Source organism: Aethalodelphis obliquidens, unplaced genomic scaffold (genome assembly GCF_003676395.1).
Source record: "Aethalodelphis obliquidens isolate GAN/ISIS:26980383/991018 unplaced genomic scaffold, ASM367639v1 scaffold109, whole genome shotgun sequence".
NCBI classification, from domain to species: domain Eukaryota; kingdom Metazoa; phylum Chordata; class Mammalia; order Artiodactyla; family Delphinidae; genus Aethalodelphis; species Aethalodelphis obliquidens.
Genome location: NW_020838053.1, coordinates 2,249,226 through 2,269,161, shown reverse-complemented (window position 1 = coordinate 2,269,161; position 19,936 = coordinate 2,249,226). Strand labels below are relative to the sequence as shown.

General features: G+C 45.0%; 1 protein-coding gene across 2 annotated transcripts in view; it reads left to right on the top strand.

Moving 5' to 3' along the window:
• Positions 1 to 19,646, top strand: part of RXRG (retinoid X receptor gamma) — a 44,417-nt gene extending 24,771 nt beyond the window's left edge. Inside the window, exons 2-9 of one of the 2 annotated variants that reach the window (XM_027096856.1) lie at positions 177 to 321; positions 2,489 to 2,668; positions 8,474 to 8,634; positions 8,751 to 8,880; positions 10,180 to 10,312; positions 11,494 to 11,585; positions 12,852 to 12,957; positions 19,159 to 19,646. In XM_027096856.1, the coding sequence (XP_026952657.1) occupies positions 249 to 321; positions 2,489 to 2,668; positions 8,474 to 8,634; positions 8,751 to 8,880; positions 10,180 to 10,312; positions 11,494 to 11,585; positions 12,852 to 12,957; positions 19,159 to 19,306 (1,023 nt within the window). In that variant the 5' untranslated portion in view covers positions 177 to 248 and the 3' untranslated portion in view covers positions 19,307 to 19,646. The remainder of the gene's footprint in view (positions 1 to 176; positions 322 to 2,488; positions 2,669 to 8,473; positions 8,635 to 8,750; positions 8,881 to 10,179; positions 10,313 to 11,493; positions 11,586 to 12,851; positions 12,958 to 19,158) is intronic. The other variant, XM_027096854.1, reaches the window with a different exon arrangement.
• The last annotated feature ends 290 nt before the right edge of the window (positions 19,647 to 19,936 follow it).

Genomic DNA, 19,936 nt, shown 5'->3' with positions numbered 1-19,936 from the left:
TCTTTTTCTCCCTTAAATTCACCTCCCTCATAGGCAATTTTAGATACTCTGTACTTGGAAACTACTTCTCGAAATAGAACCCACTTTTTTTCCCTCAAGGATGGCCTTATTGCTTTCTGCCTCAGGGATTGGGTTTACCCTGGCTCTGTGTTTTATTGTATTTTTTTCTCTTGCAGCTAAATGTGGTCAACAGTGTCAGCATTTCAGAGGACATCAAACCCTTACCAGGGCTTCCTGGCATTGGAAACATGAACTACCCATCCACTAGCCCTGGATCTCTGGTTAAACACATCTGTGCCATCTGTGGGGACAGATCCTCAGGTATGTACAGAAGCAGACACTCCTCCCAAGTGCCCCATGCAATGGGGATACCAGAGAAGACACCTCTTCCATTGCCCACTTGGCTCCTTTGTACCCAACGAGAGAAAAAGGGTCTTTGAGGATGGTCCAGCTTGGGGCCCAGGCTGTAAATTTCTGTCACCACAGCCTTAATGAATTTAAAGCATAATTTCATGTGGTGAGATTAGATTTATAGAAAACATTTCAGAAGCCCTTCCCTGGAGTTCCTGTGTTGCGTGTGTATCTGGGATAGAGAAGCTGTTGTAACGAGCAAGCATCTCAAGCTAGAGTCTCTTTAATTTTTAAAAAAATATTTTTTTATAATTCTAAACATAATATCCCAACATAGGAAATGTGGGAGAACTAGAAAAGTACCAGTGAAAACAAAGAGCTATCTATAGTGTTCCTAACAAAATAAACCCTTTGATATTTTAGCGAATTTCCTTCTACAACATTCTAGATTTTTAACATGTTTCCATAGGTGGAAATAAGTGTGTTTTCACTGATTTTATCTTCTTTGATCCTTTTCCATTTTTGCCCAAATTATTTCTTTCCTGACTTGTTTCCCTACCTCTCCATCATTCCTGCCTCCCCACTCCCCATCTCAACAATTTTGATGAATTTTGAATCTCTGATTTGATGAATGAGGAAGATTCTTTTCTATAGTTGTCTATGATGGCTGACAATATTTTCTCATCTTTTTATGGTCACCAAAGTCCCTGCAAAATGTGACTCCACTGAAAGTTCCAGGTGCCTGGAACTTAGCTACACAGCTGATGTTTGCTTGTTCTCAAAAAGTTGTTTCCAAATCATGCAGACTTGACCATTGCCATAGCAACCTAATTCCAGCCACGCTGATAGAGAGTTTTTTCTGCTATGGTTTAATTGAAAGTTGGGCAGTTCTTTCGTATATGGAAGAACCACGGGAATGACAAATTGGTCCCATGTTTCTTAAAGACAAATACTTCAGAGCTGAGAGCATTAGGTTCTTTGAGCCCAAGATAAATCCTGTATTTATTATGAGTTCAGGAAATTAGTGTAGTCAACTGATTAGGCACAGACTAACTTCATCAAGCAGGCTATCTCTAGCCACCATTGCATCTTAGAGTGGCTTCCTCTGAAATGTAAGCTCCTGGGATGCACATATGTACACTGGCTAGTTCTCAGGGACTTCAAGTTCACTTCGATATCAGCCTAAATACAACCAAATTAGAACGTCATGTCAGGTCTATAACTAAACAGTATCACATGTCATACTCAAGAATCAGACATAAATATGTTTTGAATGATCTGTTTCATTATATTTTTCAAGTCCCACAATTCCAGTCCATTGAGCATAGCTGCATGGTGTGTAGTATTGGGAAGATTTCTACTTAGAAAGAGTATGGTGATTGATTCTTGATGCCTATGTGGGCATGGGTATGGTGGCTCTCCTGACCAAATTAGCCATCTCTGGCTGGAGTCCTGGAAAACTGGATGCGTGGAACAGGTAATAAGGGCAATGAAACATGTAACAGATTATTCTGGATCAAGCAAAACTACCTTCCATCAGATCTTTATGTCACATCTCAAGATTATATGTCATATTATGCCATAAAGATCATAGCCAGTTTACTCCTCCAATAGGCAGTAGTATATAAAAAAATTTATAACTCAGGTTCTTGTTCATAGTTTATGATAGAGGATAATACTTTTAAGTGAGATTCCTAAGTCCTTGGGCTTCAATTATGGGGAAATATGTGTGAAGCTGAGGTTCTTTTCCTGCTAGATAACACGTAACAAGCATAAATAGTTTTATTTCTTATGTATACTGATGTCTTAAATGAAGGCAGAACATTTTGCTTAACTAAACATAAGAGTTGCCCTATTCAATAAATGTAAGCAAAATCTTAGGTCAGGACTTTTCTAATAATGCTCTCTGGAATTGGTGACTCCAGAGAGTCGCTTCCAGAGGGTAGACACGAGGAAGGGCATATTTACTCTGCCTTGGTTTGGTTCCTGTCATCAAGCCTGCATTCCCTGCTTTGCTTTCTGTCCCATTGCCTAGGTGATGCGCCAGTTTCCTAGGCGAGAGCCAAGGGGTTCTTTTGCATGAAAGACCCAAATAAACACAAGAATAACTTATGGAATGTCCTTTTCTTGTGACCAGGAAAGCACTACGGTGTGTACAGTTGTGAAGGCTGCAAAGGGTTCTTCAAGAGAACCATAAGGAAAGACCTCATCTACACGTGTCGAGATAATAAAGACTGCCTCATTGACAAGCGTCAGCGCAACCGCTGCCAGTACTGTCGCTATCAGAAGTGCCTTGTCATGGGCATGAAGAGGGAAGGTGAGGTTCCCCACTACCCCTCCCTCCACTCGGGGGAGAGCAGTTTGCATATAAATGATGGAAACAAGTGCAGGACATAGGAAAGAGTCCTGCTAGGCTGGACTATGTGGAAGAAGTTTGAAGCGGAGGGGGGAATGACTTTGGGTACCATGATTTCTCGAGTATTTCAGTTGAATGCTTCCTGCCCTGGTAAGTGTGTACCCCCGAGCAAAGATAGCAAGAGCATCTTCCTCCTCCATGTTCACCTATCCTCTCCTGGACCTCAGATGATGGTCCAAACTGGACCCTCTCCCTTGCCCTTCCAATAGCCAGACAGCAACAGAACTGAGGTCTCGGGATCGCTCTGTGCTGCCCTGTAATGGGACATCAGTCTGACCTTCTGGGCAGAGCTGACTTCTCCCCTCTAATCCTCACTCTGGGGAAGCTTGCTGGTTTGATTAATCTCTCTGGGCTTTTATAACCTTGGTCTGCTACAAATCCTCTGAGATTGGTGTATTCCAAAGTCTTTGGGGATTATTGGCATTACCAATAATCAGACTTTGCCTTCTCATTCAGAGAGATCGTCATCATGCGTTTTTAAATGTTACATCTTTCAAACTTACAGTGTGGGTTAGCTGGGTTGCTGTAGAAGAAAAAAATCTGAAAGTGCTTTGTGTTTATGTACAGATCAAAAAGTCTTTCTGTTAAGTAATACAAATAACCTGAATTGGGCAGTTAATTAGCTGGTGAACTCAAGCAAGTACAGGGTGTAATAAATGGTGAATCTTAATAGATTTCAGAGTAAGGAGGTCCTGCCTCTCTCTCTAGGAAATGGGAACAAGGCGTTTAGTCACTCCCAGGTGGCTTCTTATTCTTGAAGAACTTCTTTTCTGTGAGGAGGGGGGAGGCTGACTGAAAGGACCAATGAAGAAAAAGTTTGAGCCCCTTCTAAGAGAGAATGCTACCAAGAAGGAAAAAAAATGATATTCCTAGCATGTTTGAGATGGAGGTGGCCCTTGAGAATAACTTAATAACCCTAACCATTCTACAGCCAAGGAAACAGGCTTGGACTGATGGAGTGAGTTTTCCAAGGTCCCCAGGTAGGTGATGAACAGAGACTAGGACCGCTTACTCCCAGATCAGAATCTCAAATGGACAGACCCCCAAATCTGTCCTCCTAACCTGTTCATCACACGGTCCTCCCCATTTTAGGAAATAGCCATTTTTCAGTTGCTCAGACCAAAAGCCATTGGACACCTCTTTTTCTTTCATACACTACATTCAATGGGTGAGGAAATCTTCTCTCTTTCTCAAAAGATGTTCAGAATCTTTCCATGTCTCACTATTTTTACTGTTATCACCAAGCCACCACTCTTTTTAGTAATAATACAAATAGCCTCCTGAGAAGTTTCTCTGCTTCCGTCTTCATCTTCCTTCGGTCTCTCCTTATCAAAGCAACCTGAGTAAGGCTTTGAACAAGTGGGTCAGGTGAAGCCTTTCCTTCACCAAAACCCTCTGATGCCTTCCCTTCTTACTCAGAAAAGAAAGGCAAAATTCTGGTCATGACTTCAAGGTCATACATAGTCTGGCTGCCCCATGTCTCTCTGCTCCAGCCTTCCTAGTGTCTTTGCTGGGCCATCAGGGGTCCTCCCACTTTAGGGCCTTTGCACTTACTGTTCTGTCTGCTTGGACTGCCCTCTTCCCAGGTACCTGCATGACTCACTTCTCCTCCTTCGTACCTTTACCTGATTGTCAACTTCTTGATAAAGCTTTGCCTGACTACACTGTCTCAGATTGCCCCAAACACCCTCATACTTCCCAGTCTCTTTCCCACAGCACTTACCACTATCTAACGTACTTTTAACTTTTGTCTGCTGTCTGTCTCCAAGAACGCAGGGATATTTTTCCTGCCTTTTGTTCCCCCAAGGCTATATCACCAGTGACTAGCACATAGTAGACATTTAAGAAAAAACTGTTGAGAGAATGGATGAGTGATTTAAACTAAATATCGGAATCATAAGTTTTAGTAATGCAGGAGCTTCTAAAAAGGATTCATTCACTCAGTCATTCATTCATCAAGTATGACTTGAGTGACTACTTCATGCTTGTGTCATACTTGCTGTAGAGGGGTCAACAATTTTCTAGACTGGAGCATGTGATGTGAAAAATCAGCTGGTGGAGACTGTCTCCTCCTCACTGGGATAGAATTGATACTCTTTGTAGCTTCCACCACTGTGGTAGTCAAAACATAAAATTAATGCCCCCAAAGTGTGTCTCTCATCAGCATAGAGCATGATTGCTGCAGATTGCAAATCACCTATACTCGATTCTCCTGCCTCACAGTCTAATTCTGATTCTCAAAACTCAACCTGAGGGCTTCCCTGGTGGCGCAGTGGTTGAGAGTCCGCCTGCCGATGCAGGGAACACGGGTTCATGCCCCAGTCCGGGAGGATCCCACATGCCGTGCAGCGGCTGCGCCCGTGAGTCGTGGCCACTGAGCCTGCGCGTCCGGAGCGTGCACTCCGCAACGGCAGAGGCCACAAGAGTGAGAGGCCGTGTACCGCAAAAAAACAAAACAAAACAAAACAAAACAAACCACTCAACCTGAATATTTCTGGCTCAGTTAGGGTCAGAGTGGTTCACAGAGCAAATGATGGGAAGCGTGGTTCTTTATTTTAAGTCAAACAGGGACATGTGGATTGTAAGAGCATGGGCAGTGCTTCTTTTAAACCTAGTATTATTTATGATTCTTTCATAGCAAGTAGGGTCCAGTTTTGGTTCCTGCATTAAAAAAAACAAATAATGTGGAGCAACAGGAATGATGAAAAGCTGAGGAATAAAGATTAGGAAGGGGAAAGGGGCTCTCTGAGAAATTGCTGAAGGAATTGATACTATTCGCCCTGACAAAGAGAAGGCAAAAAGCGAATCAGTTCTTCATCTCACTATATCGAGGGTCACTTTTAAAAAGTTACTGGACAGCCTTTCCTTCGCCACTATCATTTCTGGCCTTCATTTACAGAATTTGGGGCTCAGTTCAGGCACTTTCTTGAGGACAAGACTAATAAAATCCTGGAACAGATAACTGAGTGATACTATGGAATTTACATTCCTAGAGAGTTGGACAGACAGAGAGAGATGAAATTGGGGTGGGCTCAGAATTCACCTGCCTAAAACCAGGGTACATAATGGCGAAGCTGGAGTGAACATAAAGCTGGAGTGTCTGATGTAACACAGTCATTTCCTGAAAGAAGAAGCAGAGGTTCTGAGAGGCTAGGGGTCTTGCCTAAGCTTACATGGCAAGCTAATGGCAGAGTGGGTGTAGCACTGGGACCCTCTGACTTCCAGGCCACCAAACGATCCTCAGGGGTTCTGGGGAAGTCTATTTCCATAATTTTGGGTCATATAATGTGGTTTGGGTAGTAAGAGAATGGATTATTTTTGAGGCAATTTGTGGTCGGCACTTGACATTCCTGTGGGTCTATTAATCCAACCAGCCCAGAGCCTTGGAGTCAGGGGTAAGCTCAGGAGGCAGCCAGCCTGGGTCTACATGCTGGCTTCACCACTTCCTAGCTCTGTGACCTCAGGCAGGTTACCTAACTTCTCTGTGGTTCATAGCATTTCAGAGGGTTCTTGTGGGGGTTAATTATGAAAAGTGTTGAGCATAATTCTGACACAGAGAAAGGGCTCCATACATTTTGGCTATTTTAATACATCACAATAAATGTATGTTGGACTAATGGAAAATCCTGTTTTAGGTCCCACTGGCCCCTCAATGTACCCTGATGTACTGAGTAGCTGTAGCTCAAAATGCGCCATAGAAGATTTGCTTCAACAACAGATACATGACTCCTCATTGACGACAGTGAGATTTATGTCACAAAAAGGAGAACTGAATAGCAAAGGATCACTCAGTGAATTGCAAAATTGGAATTAGAATCTAATTCCCTGAAGTCAAGATTATTTTCTTTGGAGCGTGAAGGTTATTTTCCTCTACAAATCTGTAGAAGAAATCAATTGAGGGCCACAAGAGGAATTGGGTTTGCTTTCCCCCATCTTTTCAAATCAAGACAAATAGATGCCCGTTAACCTACCTTTAAAAAAAATTAATACAAGAAGCATTCAACTTTAACCAGCAAATCCAACTGATGATAAAAACACATATGAGAGTTTCTGTATGTTGTCAGTGAATGAAGGCTAACCAAATGGACAGAAAGAAAGGATGAGGGAAAAAGAGAAACAGGGAGAGGGAGGAAGAGGCCAACAGCAGGGATAGAGACAGGACCAGAGCAGAGCCCGAGAGTGTAAAGAGAGGCCAAGGGGAGGGGAAATGCTACTTTTCAAAAAACTTTAAAATAATTGTTTCGTTTAATCTTCATAAAACAATCTCAGGTAAGTACTATAATCCCCACTGTACATATAAGGAAACTGAGGCTTTGTAAGCTGAGTACCATGTCCGACGTTACTATCTAGGAAGCGGTCGGGCCCATTTTGAAAAAGATTTCTTTGACTCCAAGGTACATGACTTTTGCTCTTCTCGTATTTTGTCCTCTCTGCTCTTTTTCTCGTCCATTTCTTCTTTTTCTTACTCTCCTGCTTTAATCTCTCTTTCCTTTCTTCCTTTACTCCTTCCTTCCTACCCTCCCTCCCTCTCAACCCCTGAATATCATTCTCATCTTGAGGTTTCTTGGTGTGTCTCTATTAGAGACAGTGATGTATCAGCCAGATTTGTGCTGTCAGACCCTTCTCTGACCTACTTTGAGAGATCAATAATATCACTTGCATGACAAACTAGATGTCCAGCATCCAGTCCCAGTTCATTCCGCAGCCTTGTGGCTCAGAGAGTAGGAGGAGCCTTGGAAAGTGGACAAAGGGGAGGAAAGGAGAGGAGATGAGATGTAGACGTTGCTCGTGGAATAGCTGTCACTGAGGTCCCTCTGGGCCACTGCTTAGAGTATAATTTTCTCGATTCTTGGGATTTAGAAAATGTGTGCCAATATTGAATTCTCTTATTGCTACTGGGAATAAGAAGATGGAAACTGAAGCTTTCGAGAGGATGGAAACTAACCCCATAGAGACTGTTCTCCCAGTGAAGAGCACAGAATTGGGAAAGGGGTCTGCCTGACATTCTAATGTATAGACCCAGAGGGTTCTTTGATGAAAACCCTAAACTTGGGGAATCTGAGAAAATTCTAGCCTCCACCTTTGCCTGTGTACCCTTCCCCACCCCCCAAATCAGCTGCTGATTCTGAAATGTCATCTAAGTGACATTATTCCACCCTTTCTCTTACTAAATACCCACATGGCTCCCTGAAGATCTTCCCTGACAAGTCAGATCAGGTGATGCTGTGTTCAGGCCGGTGCACTAGGGGCAGACCTAATGGGACGTGAATGCCAAGAATGATGCGCAGGATCTGACAGAGGGAATTTTTAGAGTAATGTGCTCGTTACTTAACTACTGCATGCTCCCGGTTTATTAGAGATAGCAGGTGGAGGAAGGATAGGGGAGACAGCATGCAAGGAGACAGTGGCTCATTAAAAGAAAGGGCAGAATTGGAGGTTATTAAAGCTTAAAAGGCACATTTAGAGTGGTCACCATAATGAACTGGAAAGACTATGGACTGAAAAAACCCATAGTTTGGCACAGGCATAAGAAAACAGCTCAGCTCTGCTTTCTTGGTTTCATCTGTTAACATGACAGCATCTCTGATTCATTGCCACCATGATGCCCATTTTACAGAGGAGGAAAATGAGGCTTAGGGATGTAATTAACCTTCCCACAGTTGTCCTGGGCATATGGTAACGTCTGCACGTCCTTGTCCCTGCCAGCTGTGCAAGAAGAAAGGCAGAGAAGCCGGGAGCGGGCTGAGAGTGAGGCAGAATGTGCCAGTGGTGGCCATGAAGATATGCCCGTGGAGAGGATTCTGGAGGCTGAACTTGCTGTTGAACCAAAGACAGAATCCTACGGTGACATGAACATGGAGAATTCGGTAGGTGGTCTTAGATCTCCATCCATATCCTATTTCTTGGAGGGGGCTGGAGATGGGGAAGGAGTATGTTTGAGTCCTAGAACCTGTCCGTTCAGAGTACTTTGTTCCTTTTTTAGACAAATGACCCTGTCACCAACATATGCCATGCTGCTGACAAGCAGCTCTTTACTCTCGTTGAATGGGCCAAGCGTATTCCCCACTTCTCTGACCTCACCTTGGAGGACCAGGTCATTCTGCTCCGGGCAGGTAAGGGATACCAGGGCTCCTTTCTTCTTGGGTTGCCATTTTGAAATTACCCTTGGGATCCTAAAACAAGTGACCTGATGGAGCCGTAACCCATCCAAGCTGTGCACCTTGCTGAGACAGGATAACCTTATCCGAGGTTGTTCTTTTTTATATTATTGGTAAGCTCTGAAATTTGGATGGCCCACCCCCAAAACTTTCATTTCCAAATGAAACACTGTTAATGGAGGAGTAAGACTCTTTTTCTTTTTTTTAATATTTAAATTTTCTCTTTTATACTTAATGAAATTTTTATTAGTCTCTACATGCATTTTATTATCAGAGAAAAATAACTTTTAAACACACACATAATTAAAAAAACAAGGCAGGTTTACAAGAAGGTGAGAATTTTCTATTTAATGAGATTTTTCTGTCCATTGGTTCTCTTAAACTGCTTCCTAGAATCCTTTTAGTGACCAAGAAAGGCTCTTTTTCCATGCAAATTTTATGCAGCCTTTATAATTTGCATTTAATCTTCAAAGACAGTTAAACAATTGTTATTCAAGACAATCTGAAGCTGTGCCTCATTAACTATTATGAAATTGGAAAATAGAGATATTCCCATTTCACAGGTGAAATAGGGGAAGCCAAAGATTTTTGCTCAGGCTTTTACTAGAAAGATTCCAGGGTCCCTTCCTATTTTAAGATTCTACATGCTATCATCTCTCTAGCCTCCCATTTCTGGGACACTGTGCAGTTGACACAGGCCAAATCTCCTCTTTGTCATGGAGCCAGCAGGGACATTTCATGAAGATTCGCTGAGCCTGGGGAGCCAGTCCACTTATTTCATCCCTATTAGATAATGAGCGATCCCTGAGTGTCGATGGAAAGCTACATGCCGTGCTGGGTGCTACTAAACAACGCCTAAGAAGTAAAACCAGCTTGTCATGTCCTGCGGGCAGACACTGCAGGGTATACTCGCTTTATCTACCATGGCAGCTAACACAGTGACCGTTACCGTTAAGTGTTCAATCCATATTTGTTGATGGACTGGAGGGAAAAAAAGAGTCCTTGCCCTCAAGCTGCCATTCTGCGCTGCATTGGAGAGACTGTGGGGGAGGAGCAGACCCACGAGTCAGGGGACCCCAGTCTTACCCTTTGTTCCCTCACTAATTAGTGGTGTCGTCTGGAACTAGTTTTTGACCTCCCTGGATTTCTGGTTCTGCTTTTATTCCAAAGGATAACAGTACATGCCTTGGGTGATTATCAATGAAGCAAGGGCGTGATCAGGTTTCCCTCAAGGCCTCCTTCTTATTCTTGCAGGGTGGAATGAATTGCTGATCGCCTCCTTTTCCCACCGCTCCGTTTCTGTGCAGGATGGCATCCTTCTGGCCACGGGTTTACACGTCCACCGGAGCAGTGCCCACAGTGCTGGGGTTGGCTCCATCTTTGACAGGTGGCTCTATTCTACTTCCGGAGCTTGTATGTGTGTGTGTGTACACATGTGTGCATGTGTGTGTGTGTACCTGTGGGTAGTGCTGGGATGTAGGATGGACAGCCCAATCAGCTGTACTGGCTGGAAGCAGAGACCATTCAGCACATGAAAACATAAACCTGGGGAATGAGAAAGGGATTAAAAGAAACGGTTATCCAAGGAGATGGGGTCAGTCAGAGGCCAACAGAGTTGCTGGCAGATGAAAGACCCTATTATCCCTAAAGGTTTCCAGGGAAGAGACTGTATTGTTGACATTACCTAGTAAGGTGGGAGTGGGGAGTTTGAACTGCTTATCCAAGGGGGCCTGGATGGGAATGAGGGTTTAGGATCTGACTTTAGGAATCTGGGAAAGATGAGCTGAGGTTTTTGCTGGTCTCTGCATCAGGCTCTCTGGGGGAATCCTGCTATAAGAGCAACAGCCTGAGTCTGGGGTTCTGTGCCTTAAATGGTTCTAAAGGAAAATTAAGCCAGGTGATTTAAAGAGATGAGAGATGAATGGGCGGGTGAAAGGACGGAGAACTGGGAAAGGAAGAGTAAGATTGAAAATAGTCTCTCTGTCCAATGCCAGGGCCCTGTGGTCCCTTCCGAACCCCACCATAAATGGTCTTCCAGGGCCATGCGCATGTCCATCTAAGATGTCCCTACTCCTTCCCTGCCTTTTCCCACAACATGTTCCACATGGAGACTATCATGGTCTTCAGTTGACTCAGCCCTCTTGATGGTGTCTAGAAATTTCTGCCCTGTCACGGAACGCCGTCCTTTGCGGTGTTCTTCCAGACATGCGATGCCCTCACCCTGCTTTGCCCGTTGCATTTCTGCCAATTCTCAAATCCTCTAGGCTGCCTTTCCAGCTCCCTCTCTGTGTTCACTGCCTTATCCTCGGTGTTCCCTGGGACTTTGATCATGCCAGTTACTGGCTTTGTGTTGCTGCTACGTATTGCTTCTGTGTCTGTTTCTTTAATTAAACTGTGAGCTCTTTGAGATCAGGGACTGTCTCTTATTCATCTCTGTGCCCCTAGTACCCAGCGCATCTACTGGAAAATGGGGTGGGTACACAATAAATATTGGTTGCATTCATTTTATCGGCCCTTGGCCTGGTATTCATGATTTTCTCATCACCTGCCATTGTTTCCTGTGAACAGAGTTCTGACTGAGCTGGTCTCCAAAATGAAAGACATGCAGATGGATAAGTCGGAGCTGGGGTGCCTACGAGCCATCGTGCTCTTTAACCCAGGTGAGTGCGTCGTGCTTAGCTCTCCTCCGTGGTCGGCCCCCAGTGCTCTGATGTTCTCTAGTCTTCTAGCTCAGCAGAGACAGATAAGGGAGGGCCAGGGGACCTATCCTGGGGAGGACAAGGAGTCAACTCTTCATGGCCTCTGCTCCTCGAGCCATCTTGAAAAGGGTCTCAAATGGACGTGGAGTGTGCACGTTTGGGGGCAAGTGGGGAGGACGAGAGATGTCAGAGGGTTAGGGTAGTAGCCAAGAAGGCGGTAAAAAGTGGTCGGGTTCTACATATATTTTTAGACAGAGCCAATGGGATTTGCTGATAGGGTGTGAAAGAAAGAGAGGTATTAAATATAATTCTTAGAATTTTTCATTTTATTTTCTTGAACACTTGGAAAAACAGAGATTTCATTTACTGAAATGGCGGTTCAAAGGGTGGGTGGCTAGGAATCAGGACTTTGGACGTGAGAATCTGAGATGGATAGTAAACGTCCAGGAGTGGCTCTCCCGGAAGCAATTGTTTATGTGAGTCTGGAGTTCAGAGAAGAGGCAGGACCAGAGATGTACATGTGAGAGCTATCAGCCTAGACCTGGCGTGCAAGGCTCTGAGACCGAGAGTAAAGTAGAGGCATTGCAGAGCAGAGGGCTGAGGGCTAAGCCCTGGGGCATGGTGATATTTAGAGGTTGCAGAGAAAAGGACGAGCCAGCAAAGAAGCCTGAGAGGGGGCAGTGAGTGCGACAGGGAAGAACCAAAGAGTAGTGTCCTGGGGGGCCCAGGGAGGAAAAGCATTTCAAGAAGGAGGAAGTGATCAGCTTCTTCAGATGCTGCTGTGGGTCAAGAAAGATGAGTGTTCAGAATTGCATAGTAATTGACGCACATGCTTCATCTCCTGAATTAGGTGGTCTGTTAATTGATACAGGATGTGGGTCTGTCCGGTTTTTGTACCCCATCTCTTTATTCAGTCCATGCTTAGCACACAGTAAGCACTCAATAAATGTGTGAAGGTAGTATTTCTAGAATGGCCCGGATAAAAGAAAACCCTCCTCCTTGCAGTCAGCCGTGCGTACCTTTGCTCCAAGAGTTTATTGGGTAGATTGGGCACAGGAAGGAGGTGTGAGGGCACAAAGGGCTGGCTTTGTGTATTTCACAATGTCCCCCATCCAGCGTGTCTCTCGTAACTCTGCGGGAGGTGGCCTGTGTGAATGGGGACAGACTCTGTAGAAGGGTGTCCCGCAGAGGTGTGTAAGGAGAGGTTGAATCAGCTGTCTTTTTCAGATGCCAAGGGTCTGTCCAACCCCTCTGAGGTGGAGACTCTGCGAGAGAAGGTTTATGCCACCCTCGAGGCCTACACCAAGCAGAAGTACCCGGAACAACCAGGCAGGTGAGGGAGTCCTGGAAGAATGGTAACAACTGCAGCAGCTCTTCTGATCTGCCATTAATGAATGGCGACATGCAGCAGGCACTGTCTAGATTTTTTCTCAACCGTCTCAAAGCTACTCAGACACTGGCTCCGTGAAACCAGAGGTCTCGTCCGTCGTGTTCACCCACTGTTCACCACTTTGGCATCAGAGCCTAACAATTAGTATTCATCTTTAAATGTTGAATGAACACCCCAGTGAACGAACGATGGTGGGAATCCTTAGCTCCAATTTCTAAAGAGGCCCCAAGGCTCAGAAAGGAAACTTGCCCAGAGTCACAGAGCTGGTGCACGGTGGGGCAGGTTGGGAACCCACGTTTGTCTGATTTCGAAGAGCTTGTGCTTTTCAGTGTGACTGCATTGCTTTCTGCTTTGCCCTCATGGAAGCCCCCCTGCAGTAAAAGGTACGGGCTTTGGTAGCCAGGAGAGGTGACCGCTGGCCCCGAGGGTGCCGTCTGTCGCCTCTGGCAAGGTCCTGGGTCTGGGCTTCTTGTCTGAAAAGGAAGATATCGGTCAGAGGATCTCTGAGGCCATCTACCCGTATTCCTGAGTGGTTAAAAAAATTCTTTTCCCAAATGTTTCCCCCAGGTACAGCTGAATAAAATTTTCCTCCTCCACTAACTCTAGTTAAAAAGAGAGAATATGATCCTCAAACCTCACAGAAAATGGGAAATGAAACTTGAAAAAAACTTCTTTAAAGGCATGAGTTTGTGTTTAGGATTAATTACCTATGCTCCCAATTCTCACTGATGACTTTTATTCCTCTGTGGAGTCTCATTTCCATTAGCCCATTTTTCCTGGATCATAAGCCACTATCTCTCAGTTGTCCGGAAGAGGCTGAGCTCATTTCTTATCACAGGCAATGAATGCATCTGTGTGAGTGGGGTCCAGCCAGTTGATACAATAAATGTGCAGGCCTTGTGTGTTATGGAGACTAAACTGGGACAACAGACTTCCCAAATGTCAATGGTTGAACACAAGTTTATTTCTTCCTCACAAATCAGTCCTGGATGGGTAATCAGTCTAGTGTGGTGACTTTCTTCCACACCATCGCTCAGGGACCCAGGCTCCTTCCTTCCTGGGGTTCTACCATGTCGCCGAGTCTCATTGTGTTTTTTTTTTTTTTTGGTACGCGGGCCTCTCACTGCTGTGGCCTCTCCCGCTGCGGAGCACAGGCTCTGGACGCGCAGGCTCAGCGGCCATGGCTCACGGGCCCAGCCACTCCATGGCATGTGAGATCTTCCCGGACTGGGGCATGAACCCCTGCATTGGCAGGCGGACTCTCAACCACTGTGTCACCAGGGAAGCCCTCTCATTTTGTTTTGTATGTTGATGGTGGAAGGGGAAGAGGAGAGGGAGCACAGAGGTGAGGCTATATGGGCAACACATTGATCTGGAAAGGGTACCCCCTCCCTTTACTCACTTCCATTGGCTAAAACTTGGTCACATGGACCAGCTAGCCAAGAAGGAGACTGGAGAATGTGTGCAGCTGGATGCCAAGGAAGAAGAGAAGAATGGATTTTGATAGGCACCTGGCAGTCTCTCCTACATTTGAAGTGGGTGAGGTTGAAAGAGCCCTACCCAACCAGCAGGGCCTGGCTGCCAGCATCAGCTCAGCTTCTGGCCAGTGAGAGCTGACTGAAAGCCCTGTGCTGGATGACATCCACTGAATCTCCCAGCTGTAAGGCAGCGTTACTCATGTGTGTGTGTGTGTGTGTCTGTGTGCACATATCGTGTGCAGGGCATTAGGACTAGGAAGGCTCACATTCATCCTTTTCCTGGACTTGACTCTAGGTAGTACTGTTTACCTCTTTAAAAAACAAAACTCCTAGGGCTTCCCTGGTGGTGCAGTGGTTGAGAGTCTGCCTGCCGATGCAGGGGACATGGGTTCGCGCCCCGGTCCGGGAAGATCCCACATGCCGCGGAGCGGCTGAGCCTGTGAGCCATGGCCGCTGAGCCTGCGCATCCGGAGCCTGTGCTCCGCAACGGGAGAGGCTGCAACAGTGAGAGGCCCGCGAACCGCAAAAAAAAAAAAAAAAAAAAAAACCAGAACTCTTTTCTATCTTATTATAAAAGCCAAGCATGCTTTGGTAGGAAATAAGGAAAATGTTTTTAAATAAATAGGGTAATATAAACTGATCGTAAATTTGGGAGGTATATTTCTTTCCAGCAGCTTTGTGTATCAATGTATGTATACATAGAAATGTATATTTACAGATCTGAAATCATATGGTTTGGCGTATTATTTTGCTCCATTAGCTATTTTAGACATTTTATCAGATATTGAAAAGTACAAGATTCTTATTTTCAATGAGTTTGTAATATTTCACAGGATGGGTGTATCCTAATGTATCTAGTCATCATTCTGTGGTTGACATTTAGATTGTTTCTAATGAATAACACTTTAAAAACTTTGGAACTTGCCTGTTTTCCCAGGAAGGGGACAGCCAGGGGCCTGGGCGGTCCCCAGGCACTAGGCAGAGATGCCAACACTTGTTGCCTGGCCCAGGGCAGGGCCTGGGAGTTCAGGGAGGGAGTGCAGGGACTGGGTCCCCGCATGTCCCTTGGGTGCAATCAGTACAGCCTGGACAGTGGGTGACCACCCTGATGCTGAGCAGGTCCATCAGGGATGTCACTTGGCTCAACCAGGTGGGCAAGTGTGCCGAAGGTTGGTCACCTCTGGTTTGCAGAAAGTGGTTGAAGGGGTCCCTGGTGGCACACAAGCCCTGTCAAGGCCGTTTTCTTGGTGGTGGAGGGCTGCCACTCCGTGGAGACTTTTCAGAAGTACACCTCACAGGGGCGAGTTCTGCTTCCTCTAGCCAGAAGCAGACATCAAAACTCAGGAGGGGGCAGAGTTTGCAGGAACCTTCTTTCTCTCACACAGCAGGTGCCTTCAAAGGCTGTGAGTGCCCCTTGTTGCCAAACATGTGAGCGAGGAATGCGACCCTGTGGCTGTGGCTATTAGGGGGTGTGTTTATTTCTACATCCTGATCTTAGCTCCCAAACCTGGGACAGACAGCAAAGACAGCAGTCTTATGGTTAACATTTTTTAAAAAATTATTTTATTGAAGTATAGTTGATTTACAATGTGTCCATTTCGCTGTGAAGCACAGTGATTGTTATATATCTATATATATACATTATTTTTCATATTCTTTTTATTATAGTTTATCACAGGGTGTTGAATATAGTTTCCTGTGCTGTACAGTAGGCCCTTGTTGTTTATCCATACTACATATAATAGTTTGTGTCTAGAATGGTTAGCATTTTACACATTGTAAAACTTTGGCATTTTTAGAGTAAAAAAATACATTTTCAGAGCTAATGTCAGCCTAACTTCACACTTCATAAAGAAGCCGTTTTCTTTGCCTAATTACAGAAACCTCTTTCGTGGCAGAGCCTTGACCAGGAGCTCAGCCTCCTTGTTCTTATCTAACGGTGATACCATTCAGATGCACTCAGAGGCTTCCTTTTTTTTTTTTTTCCACATCGAGAGGCCTGTGGGATCTTAGTTCCCTGACCAGGGATCAAACCTGTGCTCCCTGCAGTGAAAACGCACAACCCTAACCACTGGACCGCCAGGGAAGTCCCACTCAGAGGCTTTCTAATCAAATGTTTTGAAGGTGTGTGTTGGCCTTGGTATAGACCTTTAATTTTTCCATGTAGGGAGGTAATTCTTACCTTTTTAGATGGTGCCACTCTGTTCTTCTTATATTGCCACATTTCCTTAAAACTCCTTTCGGCATGCATATAGACCTATATGCATTTTCGAGGAGTATTAAAACTCCAATTTGAAAACTTCTCGTGAAATAATGTTGTGACGTCCAGTGAAGATCCGGCCCAACTGGAGGTTGCTGATTTAAGGCCACCATGACTAACAAGATTTCGATTCCTGTACTTTTTATTGGAAATTGTGAGTAGAGTTATTTGATTTCCAGTCATTATCAGTAATAACATTAAAAATAAGCTTCACTGGCAAAAAGAATTTTGAGAGGTGAAGAGAGACCACAGAAGCATGTTGGAAATGTGGCAGATTGAGGAGCCTGAAAAGAACCCTGTATGTGTGAGGCTAATTCCTTCACACACTAGTCTCTTTCCCTTTGGTGAGCCTTACAACTAAGGTCCTTAATTATAGGTGTGTGTGTGTGTGTGTGTGTGTGTGTGTACACATGCATTTGTGTGTGTGGGTGTACCAGTGTGTGAGGGCAGGTGAGAATGGAGGAGAATGTGTGTGTATACTTTTACATGTGTGAATATGTGCAAGCTCATGTGTGTGAGGGTGTATAAGAGTGTGAGTGAATGTGTGTGCACAAGTGTGTGTATGTGTGAGAGTGGTGAGGGTGTGTGTGTGCACATGTGTGGGAGGCATATGTGAGTGTGTGTGTATGCATGGGTGTGTGTATTATCTCTCCAGACTGGGGGCCCCTCAGGGGTGAAGGCTACTATTTTCTGTCTCTCTCTCTTCCTAACTGAAAGGTAAGCACGTCCATGTTGCTGCAAATAGCATTATTTCATTATTGTTTATGGTTGAGTAATATTCCAGTGTGTGTGTGTGTGTGTGTGTGTGTGTGTATACACACACCCTCCACATCTTTTTTTTTTTTGCAGTACGCGGGCCTCTCCCTGTTGTGGCCTCTCCCGTTGCGGAGCACAGTCTCCGGACACGCAGGCTCAGCGGCCATGGCTCATGGGCCCAGCCGCTCCGCGGCATGTGGGATCCTCCCAGACCCGGGCACGAACCCGTGTCCCCTGAATCGGCAGGTGGACTCTCAACCACTGCACCACCAGGGAAACCTCCCCACATCTTTTTTATCCATTCGTCTGCTGATGGACATTTAGGTTGCCTCCATGACCTGGCTATTGTAAACAGTGCTGCAGTGGACACTGGGGTGCATGAATCTTTTTGAATTAGAATTTCCTCCAGATATACGCCCAGGAGTGGGATTGCTGGATTGTATGGTAGCTCTGTTTTTAGTTTTTTAAGGAACCTGCGTACTAGTCTCCATAGTGGCTAGAGATTATCATACTAAGTGAAGTAAATCAGACAGAGAAAGACAAATATATGACACTGATTATATGTGGAATCTAAAAAATTGATATAAATGAACTTATTTACAAAACAGAAATAGACTCACAGACATAGAAAAGAAATTAAGGTTACCAAAGGTGAAAGGGGGCGGAGGGATAAATTAGAAGTTTGGGATTCAAATATACACACTACTATATATAAAATATACAACCAACAAGGACCACTATATAGCACAGGGAACTATATTCAATATCTTGTAATAACCTACAATGGAAAAGGATCTAAAAAAGCATATACATATACATATATATATATATATATAGGAGTCACTTTGCTATACACCTGAAACTAACACAACATTGTAAATCAACTATATTTCAATAAAAATTTTCAAAAAATTTAAAAAAGAAAGTCACACTTAGGCAAAAAAATTAAAAAACAAAACAAAATAAAAGTAAGCACAGACTACGAAGCTGATGTACAAAGTGGTTATAAACGGGTAACAGAAATGTGGTAACTGAGGCACATTGAGGTCGCATTGCTTAAAGTGAGTGTGGTATGAGGAAAAGCAGAGTCTGGCGAGGAGCTGAGAACTGCTGGTCCTGAGAGTGGGGGGCTCTTCTTGGATCCCAGAACCTATGTCACTGCCTGGTGCGTGGTTTGTACACAAACACGTTCAGCCAGTGGCGAGAGCCCCTGTGGATTCTGCACATCCGCCGCGCTGTGCTGTTCTAAATGCTTTGGCAAATCTTCCCAGGAATCTCCAGGCACAGAGGATGTAAGGAGCACCAGCTGGTTAGGGTTGGAGATGTGAGTCAGCATCAGCAGGCTAGCTCTTCCTCTCGCCCACCACGAATGCGGGTGCTGAGGGCGATTCTGGGATGTGGTCACAGAATTCAAGAGATTCTCAAGAGGTCACAGGATCCAATTTCCACCTTTAAGAAGCATAACAAGACCTCTAGCCTATTTCTGAAGCTCTCCAGAATTAGAGATGCTCCAACTGCCTTAGTCTCCCCAACCAGGCTCTTTCTTCTAATCACAGATTGGTCAAGAAGACCAAATGAGCTGCCTCAGGCCAGCAGCTGCCCCGTGCATGCTGGCTCCCCAGTCCTTAATGTCTCCTTGCTTCTCCGCAGGTTTGCCAAGCTGTTGCTGCGCCTCCCAGCCTTGCGCTCCATCGGCTTGAAGTGCCTGGAGCACCTCTTCTTCTTCAAGCTCATCGGGGACACACCCATTGACACCTTCCTAATGGAGATGCTGGAGACCCCACTGCAGATCACCTGAGCCTCACCAGCCACAGCCCCCTACACAGGACTAGTCAGGGCAGGTGTGTGTGGACCACCCCCCTGCACACGTTCCTCCGCCCCCCACCCCCAACCCTTCCTGTTCCCCAAACGTGATGCTTATAATAAAGAAACCTTTCTACACATGCGACTTTTATAGGTGGAGTTTTGTATAGATGTTGACGGTAACCCTTCTTTGCTATTTAAGGGGCTGGGGATCTTTCTGGAAGTCCTTGGGAAAACTAACCAAGCCTCTGTACATATAATTAGTTTAAATTATTTTTTCACTTGCATTGGAAAGCCAATGACCAAATAATAAAGTAATATATGTGATATTGACACTGCATGGAGCATGGGGTGAATTATTGTGCAGCAGGGCAGTTATCTCAGATGTGGGAGGAAAGGTATGGGGGGTTAGGAATGGGGGATGAGGCTGGGGTCCTGCACCAATAAATCCCACAGTTAGATACCCCATGTCTAAGCTGGGCACAGCTAACTTTGCCCCAGGGTAGCCCCTGGAGAGATTGGGAAGAAACATTGTCTTTTAGAGCCAGCTTGGATTTTTGTTTGTTTGTTTGTTTTTTGCTCTTTTCCTCCTAAGAATAATGAGTACTAACAGCCTTGTCCTGAC